Source organism: Neomonachus schauinslandi, chromosome 1, assembly GCF_002201575.2.
Source record: "Neomonachus schauinslandi chromosome 1, ASM220157v2, whole genome shotgun sequence".
Classification (NCBI taxonomy): domain Eukaryota; kingdom Metazoa; phylum Chordata; class Mammalia; order Carnivora; family Phocidae; genus Neomonachus; species Neomonachus schauinslandi.
Window position 1 is genome coordinate 205,786,583 of NC_058403.1, and position 21,834 is coordinate 205,808,416.

The 21,834-nt window shown below is 52.7% G+C and overlaps 1 protein-coding gene across 1 annotated transcript; it reads right to left on the reverse strand.

The window, feature by feature from the left end:
- Window positions 1–9,164: 9,164 nt before the first annotated feature.
- On the reverse strand, window positions 9,165–12,140 carry DAND5 (DAN domain BMP antagonist family member 5). The gene is made up of 2 exons (XM_021705554.1): window positions 11,814–12,140; window positions 9,165–9,410 (listed from the first exon to the last, which is right to left on the reverse strand). Exons 1-2 carry the CDS (start codon window positions 12,138–12,140, stop codon window positions 9,165–9,167), a joined length of 573 nt encoding a protein of 190 aa, XP_021561229.1.
- Window positions 12,141–21,834: the final 9,694 nt, after the last annotated feature.

Consider the following 21,834-nt stretch of genomic DNA (forward strand, 5'->3'; position numbering starts at 1 on the left):
CCAGACCCCACCTACACGGGACCCCCACGAGAATGTCAGCCCTCGGAGGGCAGGGCCTTTTGTCTTGTTTCTTACTGTGTGCCCAGCGCTTGACACGAGGCCTGGCAGATGCTTACCCTCCCTTATCACCCTCCTGGTCCTGCCTCTGGCCCCAAACCAGGCTGTGCTTGAACCAGCTTCCCATACCCACTTACACCCACACCACAATTCCATTTGCACACGCACACACACCATCCATCCTTCGTTCACATACACACTCACAACACAACATTCATCCCTCTGCTCATACTCGCACGCACACACACACAGGCAACACCCATCCTTCCATTCAGCTGCACACACACACACGCACACAGAAGCAACACCCATCCTTCCATTCAGACACACATACACACACACAACATCCATATGCACACACATAACATCCTTCCATTGAGACACACACACATACACACAGGGGACACCCATCCTTTTATTCAGACAGATAGACGCACACACAGGCAACACCCATTCTTCCATCCAGACACACACCCAGAAACGGGACACCCATCCTTCCATTCAGACACATTCGCACAAAAAAGGACACGCATCCTTCCATTTACACACACAGACACAACATCCATACACACACACACAGGACATCCACCCTTCCATTTACACACACACACAGACCTACTCATACAACATCCAAATACACACACAACACCCCTCCTTCCATTCCTAAACACACAGTACCCATTCTTCCATTTACACACACTCTCACACCACTGTGTACACATACACACTCACTTCCTTATCTAGTCACAAACTACATCCGTTCACGTTCACACAAACAAAACACTTGACCCCCATGTTCATGCATATATCTGCACTCAGAATTGTCCACATGGTGAGACCCCCTCCCCCTACCCACAACACCCCCCCCCCTGTACACACACATACACACACACACACACATCCGCTCTGCTCGCCTCTCCACAGCTGCCCCCTGGGAGGATTTTTATGAGGCAAAGGGGCCGCTCTAAAAAAAAGGGGGGGACTGCCCTAGAGGACACCCATGCCCCCCTCCCCCTCTCCCTCCCCCACAGAACCCAGGTCTTAGGGCACACCTGGCCTTCGAGAAATCGTGGGGGAGGAGGGCGCTGCCAGGAGGCTGGGCACAGCTGGGATGCCACAGCTGGAACCCCCCACACTCCTCCCTGCCGGGACTGCCCACCTGGCTGCCACTGGCAGCAGGTGTGTTCTTACAATGCAGGTGTGAGGGGGGATGAGGAGGAGGGAGGATTGGGAACCAGGCCCGTAACATTACCTGGCCAGGATGCCGGGGGTTGGTAGAGAGGAGGGCGCTGAAACATCTGGGCTCTGGCAGCCAGGTCCTGGGCCACTGAAGGCGGGGCCAGGCATTGCTAGGCTTCGGGGCAGCTGGGCAGGCCTCTCAGGGGATGTGGGTAAACATCTGGCACACAGGATAAGTCAAGAGCTAGCCTGTGGATCCTGCCAGGATTGGCGAGAGGGGTGTTCTAGGCCTTCCTGACAGGACTAGGGATCCTCACTCTCCACGAGGGCCTAATGCTTCCCGTGCCCAGACTGGCAGGCATGATCTGTGCCCCAAGCCGGGGGGCCTAGCTTTGTGCTTGCTGCCCTCACCCCAAGCTGGGAGCGCCTAAGGGGGTCTGAGCCCGAGATATTACGGGCCCTGCTCCCAAGGCACACCTGGCCAGACACCTGGGACCATGTGTCACACACAAGAGAATCACAAAGACACAGAGGCATACTCAGACACACAAAGATACAGACCCTCCTCCTCTGGGGGAGGTCATATAAAGCGCCATAATCACACACCGTCACAGGATCACCCAGAGATACTGTTGTACACTCTTCCAGAGTAGTGCGCGCGCACACACACACACACACACACACATCCACACAGAGAATCCCACGCAGACCTTCCCAGATTCATCCACAGAGTAACACCAATAATACCCCAGTGACACACAAAGACCCTCACCGACACACAGACCGCCTTAGAGACTCAAATATACACCAACTTACAAAGACACACTCAAACATACCGAGACATAGTTGTACAGATTCCTAGAATCTCCCTGAGCCTAGTTATACAGATACACACAAGGCCACCCAAAGTCACGTAGTCACACAAAATCTCATACGGGACAAATCTCTTTGGCCCCACACACAGATGCTGTCAAAATCATCCAGAGAGGGGCGCCTGGGTAGCTCAGTTGGTTAAACGACTGCCTTCGGCTCAGGTCATGATCCTGGAGTCCCGGGATCGAGTCCCGCATCGAGTCCCGCATCGGGCTCCCTGCTCGGCAGGGAGTCTGCTTCTCCCTCTGACCCTCCTCCCTCTCATGCTCTGTCTCTCATTCTCTCTCTCTCAAATAAATAAATAAAATCTAAAAAAAAAAAAAATCATCCAGAGATGTGGCACCCACAAAATCACACAAAGATATACAGATCACACACACATACATACACACAACATATACACACACATAGATACGCAAGATCACCTGTGATCACAAATGGTCATACACATAGCTGGTCACACCAACACCCAAAGACACACACACACACACAAACATCCCCAAATCACAAATGGGAGTGTGCAGGCCAGCCCGGCACAGCTGCACACAAGGCCTGCAGGCGCACATTCACACGTGCGGCCAGGGGCACAGCCTGGCCAGGGCCGAGGATAGGCAGGCAGCAAGGCCTCCTGTGGCCAGCACTCATCTGGAGGCAAAGGGAAGGAATTGGGGAAATGTTTCATTTGCAGCCAGCAGGAGACCCACCCCACCCGCCCTGGAAACCTAGCCCGGGCTCCTGAATGGGGCCTCTGTGCGCTGCCACCGCCCAGCTGACCCAGGGAGTAGGTATCAGGGGGGTGAGGCTGGCTGCGCCATGTCCCTAGCCAAGCCTCAGGGGCCACCCAGCCACACACCAGGGCCCAGGCTGGAGTCCCCCAGACCGCAGGAGCCCTCCCAACACCCATCCCCTCGGCATCTGGAGGCCACTCCCCAAGCCCAGCCTGCAGGCAGAAGACAGAGCAGCTAGCAGTTGGATCTCCAGGTGTCCCTGCCTCAGGCCCACGTGTGTCCCCAGGCTGGGCAGCTGCCAGTCTCATGCCATGAGGCCCCTTGCTCCAGCATGAAGGTGTGACAGACAGCGAGGCTGTATGTGACAGCATGGCTGAGGATGTGACAGTGTAGTTGTGTGTGACAGTGTAGCTGGGCTCCCTGTGCCGCCTGGGGATGGGGGTGGGGCAGTCGTAGCCCCTTGGCTCATGTCATCACACACACTGTCATACGCATAGTGTCACTGTCACACCTTCGATCACACAGCCACGCACATAGCCACACTATCTCATCCTCAGTCACACTGTCACACACAACCACACTGTCACACATGCTGTCACACATAGTTATGCTGTCACACCTTCAACCACACACAGAGCCACACTGTCACACCTTCAACCAGCGACACTGTCTGTCACACCCTCAGCCACGCTGTTACACACAGAAATACCATCACACCCTCAACAATGCTGGTCACACACGCCTTCAGCCACATGGGCTCCTGCGTCCTCCCGGTCGGCCTGACGTGCTGACCCTTGCACCGCGGCAGCGTCACGCCGACCGGCAGAGACACACTGACACGCCCGGTCCGGGTGCCCCTGCAGCTGCGGTCGCCACGTGGCCACACGGAGTCACTGCCCGCCCTCGGTCACAAGGAGGGGAAGCAGATCTGATCACTCCATCCCCAGGCGGTGGCACACAGCTGTCCCTCAGTCAACGTTTGAACCAGACCAGTCATTCCAACAACACAATGACGTACCCTCCCCGTCCCAGGGCCCAAAGGCTCTCTGAAGACATACACTCATGGCCACGCTATTGCAGGGGACGGGCACACATCTCACACTGCCACACAACACCCAGAGTCCCTGGACAGAGCTACAAAGAAACAGTGGATGACAGCCGCCACCACTGTACAAGAACATCCTGTCACACAACAGTCGCTCTCCCCAGTGCCTGTCACAACATTGAGACAGCCCCTTAGCTGTCCCCACAAGCAGCCAAGCATTCTGACATGGCCCCCGCTATAGTCACTAGGATACCCCCCCAGCCTCCCAAGTCGTGGAGACAGGGACAGGCCCACTCTGACACCACCCCCCCTCCGCCGCCCCGCTGCAGTCAGCGTGTGGAGAGCCAGGGGGCTAATGGACTCGCAGCTGTAGGCAGTGGGTGCCAGCCCCCCCCCCGACTCATGAATATTCATCAGCTGGGGCGCTCTTGAACCTGTGGGGAGTCGGAGGTCCCAGGCAGCTGGGCACCCCCTTCTGTGCCAGGAGGCCCTCAGGTGAGGGGGGGGGGGCTCAGCCAAGCCCCAGCAGTCCTCAGAGCCCACCCCCAGTTCCACACATAAACACATGAATCTGTGAACATGGACCCCCAGACACACAAACAACAGTCCTACAAAATAAAAACCACACCCAACAACACAGCCATCCACCACACACACACACCCCAGACATGCAAATACAGGCACACACACAATCACATGAACTCACAACCACAAACACACAATCACACCCAAACCACAGACACAAAACACACACACACACAACATGCAAACACAGAGGTACACACTCAGTCACACGACCACAAACACACAGATACACCATCACACCCAAACTACATAGACACTATCACGCACAGGCATGAAAACACACACGCATACACATGGGCGTACAGTCACCTCCAAACCTCAAGCTACTTCTCATGAAACACCCACATAAGTGTGCAAACATGGACCCACACGTTCATACATGCCGTTCCACTGACTCTCAGATGCAAACTCACACACAACCACCCCCAAAAAGCAACTTCATGGACTATCTCTGTGTCTCCCTCACTTTCTCTTGCTCTCTCTCTCTCACACACACACACACACGCACGCACGCATCCACCACAATCTCACTCTGCCCACCCCTGCCGTTTTAGAGAACGGGAAACTGAGGCATTGAGTCCCTGAAAGCCCGGTGAAGGACGGTCCCTCTTAACTCCAGGCAGAGGCTGCGGCCGGGCGCCCCCTGCTGGTCCGGCCCCTTCAAGAGCGCGCGGGGCGGCGGCGCGCGGGGCGGGCACGCGCCTGACGTAACCATGGCATCCTCTTGGCACGCGCGGCCCGCGCGCGGGGAGGGCGGGGCGGGCGCGTTGCCATGGCGCCGACGGGCCGCGTGAATGGGGCATTGTTCGTCGCGGCGCCCGGGCCAGGCTGTCCAGGACCCACCCGGACCCACCCGGGCCGGCAGAGACCGGGAGACCGGGCGGAGAAAGACAGAGATGGGGAGAGATGGAAAGGCAGGGAGAGACAAGAGGTAGGAAGAGACAGACAGAGCCGTAGATGGGAAAAGAAAAACGCTTAGAAGACAAGGGGGAGAGACAGCTGCGGAGAGACAGAGATAGGAGAGACCTGAGAGATGGAGAGAAATGCACAAACGAGGAAAGCCGGACAGAGTCGAGGAGGGCCAAGGAGAGGCAGAGCAGGGGATGGAGATGCAAGACGAAGGCTGGGTGGGAAACAGAGGCCCGCTGTGCCCGGCGCAGCGCCTGGCAACGGGAGGAGGCAGAAGACCAGGACCCCCAGACAAAGTCGGAGATGCTGAAAAGTGGGAGGAGACCCAGCCAGATGGAGGGTCAGGGGGACCCAGGAAGGAAATGAAGGGAAAGCTCCGAGGGTCTCTGGTCCCACCCACCTCAGTCCCTTCTCCACTCCCCTTATTTTTCTTTCCACTCCCCTTTCCATGACTCGCCTCCCCCTGCTTGACACTCTCAGAAAGCAAACCTCTGTCCTACACATCTTCACACACCCACTACAAGACACCATCAACACAGAGATCCAGTCCTTGGGGACACTGCCCAGATGCTCTGAGACAACTTCACAGACACAGCGACGCTTACGGATCCATCCACAGACACCCAGAGACACTCACAGTCACGGTTACAGTCAGGCACACCCACGACAGGGACTACTTCCCCACACCAGAGCCCCATAGATGCACCATCACACAAGGACCCTGCCAGACATGTGGTCGTGGTCACACACAGCCACACATCACCACACAGGCTCACACTCATGGGAACACTGTCATATGTACCCATCCCAGACACAGAGTGCTCTCTCTCATCTGCACATGTCTCCCTACATTCAGTGACACCTCCTTGGACACACATGCCCTCCCCCTGGTCTGACCCACGGACTGGCTTCCTGTCCCCTGGTCCAGATTGGGGGTCTGTGGGGCTGCAGGGTCCAGTTCTCCATGTTTCACATACAGACACCTGTCGGCGGTGGAGATTGGGAAGGGAACGGAAGGAAGTGAAGCCCCACCTCACTCTGCCTCAAAGGGCTGGGTCAAGCCAGGCCAGGGTGTTTCCCTAACTTCTGCCTGTCTGGGTCAACTTGGCCCAAACCTGGACCAAGGGTGTCCCCTGGTGGCCATATGTGGTCCCTGCACCCATCACGTGGGGAGATGGTGGGCGGCCCAGTGGCCCAGCCTGAATAGAAGGGCAGAGAGGACAGGCCCAGGCTTAGCACAGAGCCTGGAGACCGAAAGCCAGGGTCAGAAGCAAGAACCTAGACCCAGAATTCAGAGTTTGAAATCCAGATCCCAGAATTCAGAATCAGAGCTCAGAATCCAGAATCTGAATCTAGACTCCCAGATACCAAGATCTAGATTCCAGATCCCAGAACTCGGGTCCCAGAATTTAAAATCCAGGTCCAAATGCCCAGGATCTAGAATCCAAACATCTACATCCTATCTGCCAGAATCTAAAACTAAGGACCCGGAATCCAGATCCAAGAACCCAGAGCCCAAAACCCTCCTCAGAGCCAGCCCCTTACCTTCCCCAAGCCTCCCACGTTAGACCCTGGGCAGCAGGGGTTGGTCCCAGTGGCCGCCCCTGTGTGTTTACACATACACACTTCAATAGGATATTGCAGACCCACACCCCAAAACATACAGCCTGTGACCATCACACGTACAACACCACACACTGCAGGTACACATGGACAATCACACACACACACACACACACACACACACACACTTACAGCCTGGCAACACAGCATCACCTTAAGAAACCTGGAACGGCCATACGCCCCTCTCCCAGCACACGGACCCATGTCCGTCTGTGCACCCAAGCAGTCTCAGAGCTCCCCCACCCCACCCGCACCCAGCCCACCAAGCTCACACACACAGCCACCATACCCAGAGATACACAAAAACCTGGGACACCCTGGGTTCTGTGCCCTGCATCCAGACACACTCACAGGACTGTGGGAGCTGGCACAGGCCTACACACATGCGCGTACACACACACACACACACACGCACTCCCCCAAGCATGGAGAAGCCCCGTGCCTTGGCAGCTATGCAGCCCCTGGGAACAGGACCCCCGGGACAGGGCTTGCCGTGCACCCCCGTGCCCACCCCAGCCCTCCCCTGCCTGGCCGGCTGGCGGGCTTTAATACAGATGCCAAACTCATAATTGTAACTGAGGGTGACAGGGTCACCTTGAGCCCCAGATGCTCGCGCGGTGACAGATGGCGTTGGCAAACCTGATTAGCGGCCCCCGTGCCAGCTCCTGTAGCACCTGCATCCCTTGCCCCTCCCCCGCTCCCCCAGCACTCATTACCCACCCATTACTGGGCCTGGGGGGCGGGGGTGGGGGCCGGCTGGCACTGCCCAGGAGGGGGCAGGGACTCCGGGGGCCCCCTGGCACCAAGGTTCCCAGCTGGCTCCCCGGCTGGCAGGAGGTGGGCACAGCTGAGGGGGGGGAGCAGGGGCCTCGTGCCTGCCAGAGAGAGGGGTGCCATGGTGCCAGGGCTGAGCTGCCCACTAGGACTCGGCCTGGGGTTTGGCACGGAACCCTGGAGGGAGGAGGGAGAGTGGCGCCCCCTGTGGGCCCCTCGCGGCCCTCCCCCACCCAGGGCCCTTGGAGCAGGGCCTTGGGAGCTGGCAGCCTGGCCTGTTCCCACCCCTCTGTGCAGGCCTGTAGGGTCAGAGGTCACAGGCTCCCACGCCCTGCTGGCCCATCTGTTTCCTCGGGTCCCCTCCTTCTGCTCCCCTCACCTGGGGCCTTCCTTCCTGAGGCAGGAAGAGGGCTGAGAGGGGCCTGGCCGCCCCCCCCGCCCCACGCTCCGGGGGGCATTTGGAGGCAACCCCGACAGCACCACATGTCCCCGCGTCTGTGCCAGACGGGCCCATCTGCTAGGGCCCCGGTTCCAGCCGCCCAAAGCCAGGCTGCCCTCCTGCGCTGCAGACCCTGTGCCCAGCTAAGGAGGGAGCACCCCTGATGCCCACACCCCAGCACAGGGCCACCCGCTCCCAGGGAACCCCAGTTGGAGGAACACACACACGCACACACACACGCACAACTGGGCTTGGCCAACCGTTATGGTTCCTGTTTAATGCCACGCTATGCGTGGGGCTGGGTGGAGACGAGGGGGTGGGGCAAGAGGGGCAACTGGGATCACACAGGTCCTGCCCCTGATTTGGGGAGCCCACGTTTCCCCCACCCTGCAGCTTCATGGGCCTCCCTGCCTTGGTTTCTTGGGGTCCCGAGGATGGGGGTCATCCCTGTGTCTCCTGGTCTGTGTGAGACCATCTGTCCTCCCTGTAGCTGGGAGTGTGTCTTTCATTCTGTGAGGCGGGGGGTCCAGCCTCGTGGTTAAAATTGGTTGCCACACTGCCTAGGATTCCAATGCCAGATCTGTCACTTATTGCCATGTGACCTGGAGCGGGAGACTTTGCCTCTTAGAGCCTCAGTTTCCTTCTCCGTGAAATGGGATGATACCAGCCCCTATCTCATTGGGCTGTTCTGAGGATGACATGAGGTAGTGCGTGTCAAACGCTTAGTGTGGGGCCGGGCAAACGGAGTGCTCCGTAAGTGTGTGCTATGATCCCCGTTGGGGATGCGTCTGGTGTCCCCGGGAACGGGGCAAGGACTCCGGAGCCCCGTCTGGTTGTCCCTGTGTCCCCGGTCTCTTGACCCAGTGCTTATGATCCAGGTCGGCGTCTTTCTGGGCACATCTCCCATCTCTCCAAGCTGTGTGCGTCTGTGTGTCTGTCCACCAAGCTCAGATCATGCCCTCGGGCTGCACTGACATCCTTCAACCAGCACAGTAGACATCTTCATCCGTCGACGGGAGGCTAGGCTGCTCGCCTGACACCACAGGACCACACGTGTCCGGCGCTTGCGAGTGGGCACGCAGCCGTTGCAGAGGACGAGTGGGGTGGGGTCCGAGCTGGGAACGTAGAGGGAGGAGCAGTAGCCAAAGCAGAGGTGATTGCGGAGGTGAACGGCCGTGCAGCCGGGCTGGGAGAGCACCTGGGGCAGGGAGATGGGTCAAGGGCAGTGGAGTCTGGGGCCCGAATGGGGAGAATCATCTCCCATCCACTTCCACCCCCACTCGAGAGGCCCGGGTTCTGATCCTGAGCTGATCCATCTGCTGGCTGTGTGACTCGGAGCAAGCTACTCAACCTCTCTGGTCCTGTTTCCTCACCTGTGAAATCGTGGAAGTTCAGCCCGGAAAAAGAGAAATCAATCTAGCCCTTTCAACAAAGAGGATTGATATAGGGAAGGGCTGCTTCTCCCAAGCAGGAGACAATGATGAGGTAGCCTGGGGATTGGCATCAGGGAATCTGCCGCCACCTCTAGGAATGAGGGTTGGCAGGAAGGGGCGGTTTACAGGAGCCTGGGGGGGGCGGTTAAACAGAAAGCCCTTAGCCCCTTGCCTAGCACACAGCGTCCAATAAAAGTTCCTCCTATGATCCCCTCCAACTAAGTGGCTCTACCAACTCACCCCCAGATCATGGCCCTTCTCTATTTAACCCCTGCATTCCTGCCGCCCTGCCACGCCCACCCTCGTCAACCCCCTCCCCTCACTCTGCCCTAGCCACCCCAGCCTCTTCACTGCTCCTCCAATATGCCAAATGCAAGCCCACCTCTGGCTTGTTGCCTCTGCTGAGCCCGGCACCTGAGCTCCTCCCTCCCCCCACCCCTGAGCTCATCCCAACTCGTTCCTTCCTCAGAAGCCCCCCAAAGGGAAATATCACCACCTGGTGGTCTCTATCCCAACGAGCCAATCTCTTTCTTCATGGGCTCCCAGTAATTTATAGTCTTGTCTCTTTGGATGTTCTTCTAGAATATAAGCTACCTGGAGACAGGGACGTTTTCTGCTTTGTTTATGGCCAGAGGCTCAGCAGGCACATCATAACAAAAACTAACGCTTGCTGAGCCCTAACACCAGGCCGGGGCCCACACTGCTCACCTCCGACGAACTCACTCCTCCCACAGTGCTCCAAGCTGGAACATTATGATCCTCATTTACAGATGAGGAGACAGAGGCTCGGAGCAGTCCCTCACCTAAAGCCACACAGCTGCTGAAGGGGCTTCGAACGCTTAGAACGTCTTTGTGTCATCCTGGGGCAGCTGGGAGAGGGTACACAGCTGGATCCCAGGCCAGGGGTTCCCTCGGCTGGGTGCAGTGTGCATGGCAGCATGGAACAACTGGGGCAGGATTCAGGGCAAGGTAGCTGGTCCAAGGCCATGCAGTCACCCCTGTGTTACCTGGATTCAGCCAAAATTTGCTGAATGAATAACGAGTCAGAGGGTCTTGGGAACGGACACCTTGTAGGGCATGGCTCCAAACACGGTGCACAAATTTATGTCTATTGTTAAGTCTGTTTTTGCAAACATAGGAAATGAGGCTCAGAGAAGGGAAGCCACTTCCCCCGGGTCACACAGAAATCATCAGTTAAGGCATTAACTTGAAGCCAGGTACACCGAGCACCAAAGCTGGGGCTCTAGGCACATGCTCTGAGTTCCCACAGCTCTTATGGAGCACGGACTGAATGCCCATTACCCATCCCTGTCTCATTCAACCACCCAATAGCCCTTAGGAGGCAAATACTATTATTCATTTATTCATTCAACAAACACTGAGGGCCTATCATGTTCCTGGTTCTGCTCACAGGCCTGGAGATCAGGATACAGAAGTGAACAAAGCATAATATAATCCCTGTCCTGGTGGAGCAGACATCCTAGTGAGGGAGACATGATAAATGTAATTACAAAATCAGTTATATATGTTAGGTGATGTGTTCTACAGCGAGAAATAAAGCAGGAAACGGGCAACAGGGTGGAAGGTCCTGCACTTTTAAGTGACGTTTAAGTAAAAACCTGAAGCAGGTGAGAGCAGAAGCCACAGAATGCTCAGGGAGTTGGGGGGAATGGTAGAGGCAAAAGGGAATAGCCAGTGCAAAGGCCCTGAGGTAGCTGTGACATTGGGTGTGTCCAGATAAAAAACCATGTGGCTGGTGTGGCAGGAGTGAAGTGGGTGAGGGGGAGAGTGGGAAGAGGTGAGGTCGGGGAGGTGACAGGCAGAGAGTGCAGGGCCTTGTGGGCCTTGGGAAAGACATGGCTTTTGCTCCGAGTGAAGTGGGAGCCATGGAGGGTTCTGAGTGGAGGAGGGAGGGAATGGGACTCCGGTATTCACAGGTGCCCTCTGGCCATTAAATGGAAAAATAGACTTGGGTGAGAGACAGGATGGAGGTAAACTGCATGGTCGGGTAGGAGAGGCTTAAGCCCCATTTTATAAGACAGGAAACTGAGGCTAGGACACATTTAGATGGAGGATGCGAGGCTTGACCCCAGATCTGTGCAGGACCACAGTCTGTGCTCTCTGCCCATGCCGAAACTCCGCCCTCCCCTTCCCCGACCCATCCTCACCTGAGTGTATGGCACAGCCTTGCACATCTCCTGGGCCATTTCCTGCGGGTTCAATGGCAGAGACATGGTGGGGGCCACCTCCTGCCCATGGTGCAGGCTACCTCTCCCCAGCCGCCCAGTTTTCTGCAGACCCAAGAAGGCCTTCCAGCTGCTGAGGGCAGAGGATTGTACCTGGGAGCCTAGGGTCCCTCGGCCCAGAGCCCGGGTGTGATTGGTGGCAGCCCAGAGCTGAGATGGGGGACCCAGGAATCCAGGCCTCCCAGAGCCTGTGTGCAGCTGGGCCCCACTGAACAGGCTCAGGAGAGCGATCAACTGGCCGAGGAACATCCGTCCGTCTGTCAGTCAGTCTGGGACTGGGCTCAGGGTCCTGGGCAGTCAACCCTGCTGTCTGATGAGGGGAGTCTCAGCCCTTCGGACCCGCTTTTAACGGCTTGCCCCCAAGCTGGGCAGCTCAGGAGGCACCTCTGCAAACCCACAGTGGGGAGGAAAATAAACTGAGGCCTGCTGAGTTCCCACCCCTCCCCCCAGCCTGGTGGGGGGGCTGGGGGCTGGGTCTGTGGTGGGTGGGCTGTGGGGACCGGGAAAGGCGTGACTCGAGACACGGGCTCAGGGGCACAATGCCTGGAGGCTCTGAGGGGCTTCTTCCCAGGTCAGGGGCACCATCCATCCAGTTTGCAAAACTAGACAATGCAGCCAGGCTTCTTGGGTTTCAGCCTCAGCATTGCAACATTAGAGCTGTGCAACCTCTGTCAACCCCCTTAACCACTCTGGGCCTCAGCTTCCTCTTCTGTTACGGAGATCTGTGTAACGTGTTATCAACACTCCCTAGCTGGGCGGGTTGCTCTGAGGACCCCCGAGATAATTCACGTAAGCAGCTTAGAACAGAGGCTGATACAGTAGAACCAAGAGTAAACTATGATTAACACCATTTTAGTTATTTTTTTCTTTTTTTTTTTTTTTTTTTTTTTTTAGTTATTTTTTCTTTAGCCCCTATTAGAGGCCAGGCATAATTCTGAGCCCTGGAGATTCCGGAGGGCAAGACAGAAATGGGTCCTCACTGTGGATTTGAAACTGTAGCGCAGAAAACAGGCAAGACAAGAGGATTCCAGAGCCTTCCGTGTGAAGTTATTTAAATAGGATGTGCCTTACAGGTGTCAGGGCGGGGGCTTCTTCCCCCAGGGTGGTCAGAGAAGGCCTCCCTGAGGAGGTGACATTTTTGCAGAGCCTTGAGGTGGCGTTCGAGGCGGTGGGAACAGCCTGGTCGGGTGTGGAGGCTGGAGTGTTGGAAACACATAAAGAGGGTGGGAGCCGCGTCCCAGGCTTTGGAGCCCCGGGGATGCCTGGGGGGGTCCGAGCCGCGCCCTGGCACCTCGGTGGCCCGCATTTCGCACCCAGGCGAGGAGCGGCCGGCCGCGGGGGCCGTGAGAAGCGGCAGGGCCCGTTCTTCCCGCGCCCCGCGGAGCTGCGGAGGGCGATGGGGCGCGCTCGCCCTCTGGCGGCGGCTCTCGGGACTGCGCGGCGGCCGCGCCCAGGACGCCTACCTCCTGGATGCCCCCACCTGGAGGTTGCAAGGGGCTGCCCACTCACCCCGCTACATCTGAGCTCCTGAGCGTCCCCCAACCCGCCCTCTCGCTGTCCTCTAGACCCATCTGATGGCAGCTCCTGCCAGGTGCTAAGGCCCCCAACTTTGGAGCACCGCTAATCCCTCTCTTTCTCTGACTGCCTCCCCCGCACCCCCGCTCCCGGATCTGATATGACAGCAAGTCCCGTCCGCTTCAGAGTCTACCTAGAATCCATCCACTTCTCACTCCTCTCAGTCCCCCACCCGGACACGGCCATTATGTCCCACTTGAACCAATACGGTCCCTCCACCCTGGTGCTCCAGCTCCCGCCGCCTCTCCCCGAAGGCTGGTCCCTCCACAGCAGCCAGAAGGCGACGTGAGCACTCATGTCCAGGCACTTCTCTCTTCTGCTCAGAATCTTCCAGGGCTCCCACCTCACCCGGGGTAACAGCCCAAGTCCTCACTGCAGCCCATAGACGTCGTTCTGTCCTCTCCTATCACCGCTCTCCCACCCTCAGCTTTCCCGCCCTCTCCCGCTTTTTCACTCCCTCCAGCCACACGGGGCCTCCTGGCTGTTCTCCAGACTCACCAGGCGTAATCCCATAATACTACACAGTGGTACAGGGCTAAGGAAGCTCCTTTTTACCTGGAAAGATAACCAAGACAAATTAAGTTTTTAAAAAAAAATCAGAACTGGACGTCTATTATGTGCTGACCTTTTGGGGGAGAAGGATAAGAATGTACAGCTATGCTTTACTTGCGTTTGCATTTGTATTTCCATGTTGAAAAGAACTGCAAGTTTTCCTTTTGGGGAGGGGCTTCACTTTAGAGTTTAAACATTGTTTTGGGGCGCCTGGGTGGCTCAGTTGGTTAGGCTTCCCACTCTTGATCTCAGCTCAGGTCTTGATCTCAGGATCTTGAGTTCAAGCCCCACAGTGGGCTACATGCTGGGTGTGGAGCCTACTTAAAAAAAAAAATTCTTTTGGGACACCTGGGTGCCTCAGTTGGGTAAGCGTCTGCCTTTGGCTCAGGTCATGATCTCAGAGTCCTGGAATCCAGTCCCGCATTGGGCTCCTTGCTCAGCGGGGAGCATGCTTCTCCCTCTGCCTGATGCTCCCCCTGCTTGTGCTCTCTCTCTGACAAATAAATAAAATCTTTTAAAAATTGTTTTAAGTAGGGGCGCCTGGGTGGCTCAGATGGTTAAGCGTCTGCCTTCAGCTCAGGTCATGATCCCAGGGTCCTGGAATCAAGCCCCACAGCTGGCTCCTGGCTCCTGGTTCGGCGGGGAGCCTGCTTCTCCCTCTCCCTCTCCCTCTGCTTCCCCCCCTGCTCATGCTCTCTCTCTATCTCTCTGTCTCAAATGAATAAATAAAATCTTTAAAAATTTTTGTTTTAAGTATACAAAATGAAACATAAGAAAAGAAAAAAAGTACAAATGAAAGCAATCTATACCATTGGTCTGCCCCCTTGCTTTTTAAGTGAACTATTCCAGGCATTCAAATAAGTATAGACAAAAAATATATAAGAAACACCCCTGTATTCATTACCACAATTAAAAAATTAAAAATTACAAATATGAGAGAAACTGGCTCTATACTTGTCCCTAATTCCTGGATTGGCCAATTTTAATTCCCATGCCTGTATTCATAGTTTTACTATTTATGCAATCATTCAGATACGCAAAGTTGTTTTGTTGTTTTAAATGTAATATACATGGCATCATAATGTATATATCTTTTTAACTTTCATCTGTCTTCCACTTCATATTCCTTCCTTTCCACTCTGAAGAGTCTTCCACTGCACATGTATCTCCCAAATTTATCTCTCCATTACCCAGTTTTTAACCATCACAATCAATCCTGCAAGGAACAATCTGGAACATGACTCTGCCCATTAGAATCATTTCTAATTGGGTAATCCATTCCCAGACCCTGCTCCAGATCAATTACAGTGAAATCTCTGGGGATGGGATCCAAGCATTGGTGTTTTTAAAAACCACCTCAGGGCTGCTGTGAACCCCTAGGGTGTACGGTCATATACAGCAGGGGGTCTGATACTTCAGCAATGCATCCTCGTCACCTGGAAGGCTCACTGTAGAGTATCTGATTCTGAGATGGAGCCTGAGAACCTGCATTTCTAACAAGTTCCCTGGTGATGGTGCTGCTGGGCTGAGGACCAAACTCGGAGAACCATGATCTATAGAACACCTTTATTCTTTCTTTCTTTCTTTCTTTCTTTCTTTCTTTCTTTCTTTCTTTCTTTCTTTCTTTTTCTTTCTTTCTTTCTTTCTTTTTCTTTCTTTCTTTCTTCCTTCCTTCCTTCCTTCCTTTCTTTCTTTCTTTCTTTCTTTCTTTCTTTCTTTCTTTCTTTCTTCTTTCTTTTTTTAGAGAGCACAAGCAGAGGGGGAAGGGCAGAGGGAGAGGGACAAGCAGGCTCCCCAGTGATCAGGGAGCCCGACGTGGGGCTCAATCCCAGGACCCTGAGATTATGACCTGAGCCGAAGGCAGATGTTTAACCGATTGAGCCACCCAGGCTCCCCAAGAGCACCTTTATCCGTTTTTAACATCTGCTTAGTATTCCATCCTGTGGATATTTAGTAGTTTCCTTAACCAGCTCTCTATTCTTGGACATTTATGTTATTTTCCATCTTGTTACTACCAAAAAAAAAAAAATCCCTACAATGGAATATCATTCAGCTGTAAAGAGGAATGAAGTACATATTAATTTGCTTGGGCTGCCATAACAGAGGACCACAGACTAGGGGGCTTAATAAACAGAAATTTATTTTCTCACAGTTCTGGAGCCTAGGAATCTGATATCAAGGGGTCACCCTAGTTAGTTTTTTTTTTTCCTGAGGCCTCTCTCTTTGGCTTGTGGAAGAACATCTCCCTGTGTCTTCACATGATCCTCCTCCCGTTTGAGTCTGTGTTCAGATTTCCTTTTTTATAAGGATACCAGCATAGGGGTGCCTGGGTGGCTCAGTCGGTTAAGCTTCTGCCTTCGGCTCAGGTCATGATCCCCGGGTCCTGGGATCGAGCTCCACGTGGGGCTCCTTGCTCAGCGGGGAGCCTACTTCTCCCTCTGCCTCTGCCTGTCTCTCTGCCTACTTGTTCTCTCTCTCTGTCAAATAAATAAATAAAATCTTAAAAAAAAAAAAGGATACCAGCGTAAGGGATTGGGGCCCACCGTACTGACCTCATTTTAGTTACTTTTTTAGAGACCGTATTTCTAGACATGGTCACATTCTGAGGTGCTGAGAGTTAGCACTTTAACATATGAATTGTGGGGGGGACACGAGTCGGTCCAACAAGGATTGATACATGTTACAGTATGGGTGAACATTGAAAACATGCTAAGTAAAAGAGTCCAGACACGGGCGCCTGGGTGGCTCAGTTGGTTAAGCGACTGCCTTCGGCTCAGGTCATGATGCTGGAGTCCCAGGATCGAGTCCCGCATCGAGTCCCGCATCGGGCTCCCTGCTCGGCAGGGAGTCTGCTTCTCCCTCTGACCCTCCCCACTCTCATGTGCTCTCTATCTCATTCTCTCTCTCAAATAAATAAATAAAATCTTTAAAAAAAAAAAAAAAGAATCCAGACACAAATGGTCACAAATTACTCTGTTTTTATGAAATATCCAGAATTAGGCAAATCTGTAGAGACAGAAAGTAGGTTACTGGTTGCCAGGAACTGAGGGGAGGGGGTAAGGAGGAGTGACTGTTAACGGGGATGGAATTCCCTTTTGGGGTGATGGAAATGCTCCAGAACTAGAGTGTTGCTAGTCGCACAACACTATGAATGTGTTAAATTCCATTGGATTGTTCACTTTATTTTTTTAATAGTTTTTATTTATTTATTTATTTGAGAGAAAGAGTGCATGTGGGAGGGGGAGGGAGAGGGAGAGAGAATCCCAAACTCTCCGCTGAACTTAGAGCCCAGCACTGGGCTCCATCTCATGACCCCAAGATCATGAAACCAAGAATCAGACGCCTGGGGCACCTGGGTGGCTCAGTCGTTAAGCGTCTGCCTTCCGCTCAGGTCATGATCCCAGGGTCCTGGGAAGGAGCCCCGCGTCGGGCTCCCTGCTCAGCAGGAAGCCTGCTTCTCCCTCTCCCACTCCCCCTGCTTGTGATCCCTCTCTCGCTGTCTCTCTCTCTGTCAAATAAATAAATAAAATCTTAAAAAAAAATAAATAAAATGATTAATTTTAGGGGTCATGGGATGGAGCCCCATGTTAGCTCCAAGCTCAGCAAGGCGTCTGCTAAACTTTCTCTCTCCCTCTCCCCCTGCCCCTCCCTGTGCTCGCTCTCTCTCTCTCAAATAAATAAAAACAAATCTTTAAAATGATTAAGTTTATGTTATGTAAATTTTAATTCTAATTTAAATAAAATTTCAATTTGAGACCTGCCCTCAGAAGCCTCTCCACTCTATGCCCCCCACCCCCACTCCCACCCTACCCCACCCCAGTGCCATTTGGGTCCTGCCATGTGCAGAGCCCAGGCCAGTGGCTGGAACTCAGCTGAGGCTACTTTGACATCAAAGTGTCTACTCTTAGCTTCTGAACTGGTGTTTCTCAGAATGGATCCCAAATTTCCTGGTCTGGTAGGAAACTGTTGCCCATCAGCCCCATTGCGGGAACTTACTTCTTTCACCTCCGTTATAATTATTTGTGTGTCTCACCCACAAGACTGTGAGCTGTTTGAGGTCAAGGGCCAGCTCTACTTCATTACCTATCTCTTCAAAGGTTCAAAAAGTAGAAGAGGTGACTGCAGAGTTAAACATGAATGACAAGAAAGAGCCCACCATATAAAGATTCTGGAAGACAGTTCTAGACATAATAACAGCAAAGATAATGCAAAGGCCCTGAGACCAGTGCAGGTCAGGGACCACATGGCCCCTTCTACCTCCTAATGGGTCTTCTTGCTTCTGCATGTCGCCCCACTCAATGTCTTTCCTTCTCAGCAGCCAGAGGAGAACCATAAATCATATCCATCTCTTCTCTGCTCAAAGACTTCCCATGGTTCCCCATTGCCCTTGGAATAAAACCGAACTCCTCACCATGGCCTATAATGCCTGCATGGCTGACCCCTGTTTATCACTGTGCAATGCACCTCCTTCCTCAATCCCCTCATTCACTTAGACCTCAACCACACTGGTCATGTGTCCCTCAGCAAACCCTGGGGAAAGACTTGTTGGGCACCCCAGGGAAACCTCCCAGTGGGCACAGGGGGACATGGATAGGGAGGCTCACTGCAGCATTATTTCTGCAATCAAGAAAAATTGGAACCAAATGTCCATCAAAACAGCCTGTTAGAATAGCTTATTCATAACACGAACAATATTGAGCAGAGATTTTTTTGAAACTTTTTTTTTAACTTTTATTTTTTACAACTAAGTGCAGTGAGAAATACAGTTTATACTGTGAACCAGAGGTGGCAGAATGTACTTTCCAAAGAGACCTCAACAGTATGCCCCATCCCACATACAATTCTTTGCATGTGACCTTGAAAATCCTTTGACTGGGGGCTCCTGGGTGGCTCAGTTGGTTAAGCGTCTGCCTTCGGCTCGGGTTATGATCTCAGGGTCCTGGGATGGCACCCAGCATTGGGCTCCCTGCTCAGTGGGGAGCCTGCTTCTCCCTCTCCCTCTGCTGCTCACTCTGCTTGTGCTCTCTCACTCTCTCTGTCAAATAAATAAATAAAATATAAAAAAATGTTTTTCTAAAAAAAGAAAGAAAATCCTCTGATTGCATGACAATCTTTGACCCCTTCCCTTGAACCTAGACAACCTTTATGACTGGCTCCACCAACAGCATAGAGCAGAGATGATGTCATGTGAATTCTGAGATTCAGTCATAAAAATGCCATGCACTTCAGCCTTGGGCACTAGGGACCCAGCTACCATGTTGTGAGGAAGCTCAAATTGGCTCACATGGAGAAACCACTTTGTAGAGGATATTCAGCCAATAGCCCAGCTGAGACTTCAGTCAGCATCAATGATGAGACCTGAATGAAGGGAGATGCCTTCTAATGATTCTGGTAGCCAGGCATCAATTTATTCAACTTCAAATTCTTCCCAGCTGAGGCTGCAGAAAGCAAGGAGCAGAGACAAGCCATCCCCACTGTGCTCTGCCCAAATTCCTTTTTTTTTTTTTTTGTGCAAAGTTGTATTTAAATTCTAGTTAGTTAACATACAGTGCAATATGGGCTCAGGAGTAGAACTCAGTGGTTCATCACTTACATACAACACCCAGTGCTCATCACAAGTGCCCTCCTTAATCCCCATCATCCATCTAGCCCATCCCCCTCACCTCCCTCCATCAACCCTCAATTTGTTCTCTATAGTTATGAGTTTCTTATGGTTTGTTTCCCGCTCTCTTTTCCTCCCCTCCCATATGTTCATCTGTTTTGTTTCTTCAATTCCATGTATGAGTGAAATCATAGGTATTTGTCCTTCTCTGACTGACTTATTTTGCTTAGCATAATACCCTCTAGCTCCATCCACATCACTGCAAATGGCAAGATTTCGTTGTTTTTTTTTTTTTAAGATTTTATTTATTTTTTTGACAGAGACATAGCGAGAGCAGGAACACAAGCAGGAGGAGTGGGAGAGGGAGAAGCAGGCTTCCCGCAGAGCAGGGAGCCCGATGTGGGACTCGATCCCAGGACCCTGGGATCATGACCTGAGCCGAAGGCAGACGCTTAACCAACTAAACCATCCAGGCGCCCCACACCACATCTTCTTTATCCAGTCATCATTAGATGGACATTTAGGCTCTTTCCATAGTTTGGCTATTGTTGATAACCAAATTCTTGAACTACGCACTCTATGAGCATAATCAAAATGGTTGTTTGGGGCAAGGTTTGTTAGCATCATCTGCAACTGGAACACTAGTATATACAAACATGTATACGTGACAGAAATAAAAGTTTTACCAAAGGATACTTAACCCTTACTACATGTAATACAATCTGATATTTTTATTCTGTTCTATTTTTTCTATTAAAAAATAACCTCTGTACACCCGTGTTCATGGGAGCATTACTCACAACAGCCAAAAGGTGGAAGGAGCCCAGGTGTCCATCAGTGGATGAATGAATTAACAAAATTTGGTAAATACGTATGAGGGAATGTCATTCAGCCTTAAAAACGAAGGAAATTCTAACACATGCTACAAGGGGGACATTATTGAGGACACTATGCTAAGTGAAATAAGCCAGTCACAAAAGGGTAAATGCTGTATGATTCTCCTGATATGAAGTCCCTAGAGTCATCAAATTCATAGAGACAGAAATAGAATGGTGGGTGCCAGGGGCTGAGGGAGGGAGGAATGAGGAGTTAGTGTTTAACAGGGACAGTTTCTGTTTTGCAAGATGACAAAGTTCTAGAGCTGGTTGGTGGTGATGATTGAGCAACAGTGTGGATGTGCTTACCGCCACTGAATAGCACATTTGAAAATGATGATGGTGGTAAATTTTGTGTGTTTTGTCACAATTTTTTAAACAAATAATTTTTGAAATAAAATGTTTTCTATGAGCCATTCTCCCCTTAATTGTAAACCTAGAAATAAACAAATAAATGCTAGTTGTAACCCACCTCATTGATTTCCTGAGTTAATAATGGGCCCCCGGGGGCGCCTGGGTGGCTCAGTCATTAAGCGTCTGCCTTCTGCTCAAGTCATGATCCCAGGGTCCTGGGATCAAGCGCCGCATCGGGCTCTCTGCTCAGTGGAGAGCCTGCTTCTCCCTCTCCCACTCCCCCTGCTTGTGTTCCCTCTCTGGCTGTGCCTCTCTCTGTCCAATAAATGGATGGAATCTTTAAAAAAGAAAAAAGAAATAACATTAGGAATGCCTGGGTGGCTCAGTTGGTTAAGCATCTGCCTTCAACTCAGGTCATGATCCCAGAGTCCTGGGATCAAGTCCCACATCGGGCTCCCTGGTCAGTGCAGAGCCTGCTTCTCCCTCTGCCCCTCCCCCTGCTCGTGCTCCCTCGCTCTCTCTGACAAATAAATAAAATCTTAAAAAAAAGAGATAACATTAAATACAGTCCACTGGGCGAAAAGCAAACAGAACAAGAATGTCCACCTCAGTGACCTATTACCAAGTGACCCTCATCCCCCCCCCCCCCATGACCACTACCCAGATGCCCCCTCATCCCCACCAGAGGTGTCCCATCTTGATTTCCAGAATAATCTTTATCCTTTACTGCTAAAGGTGTGCATCCATAATGACACCAGGATTTTTCCACTTTACATAAAAAGGACAATTTGTGTAAACTTTATGCAGTGAAAAACATTCCCTTATGAAAAGGAATCTCTTGGGCCCTGCCTCCTTCGTTGCAAATGAGGTCCCTGAGAATCACCCACGTTGAGATTACACCCAGCTGTAATTTCTGCTCTTGCATTCCTGTGTAGTATTGGTGTTAGTTGAAACATCAAAACTGAGGTCTCCATTCTCCTGTGAA

What these genes read in the sequence shown, in the direction of transcription:
- DAND5 (XM_021705554.1), bottom strand. Translation starts at nt 12,140, where the DNA reads ATGTTCCTCGGCCAGTTGATCGCTCTCCTGAGCCTGTTCAGTGGGGCC. An exon ending in AGGCTGTGCCATACACTCAG is followed by an intron (nt 9,411 to 11,813) that starts GTGAGGATGGGT and finishes TCCCTGCCCCAG; the next exon opens with GTGCTCTCCCAGCCCGGCTG.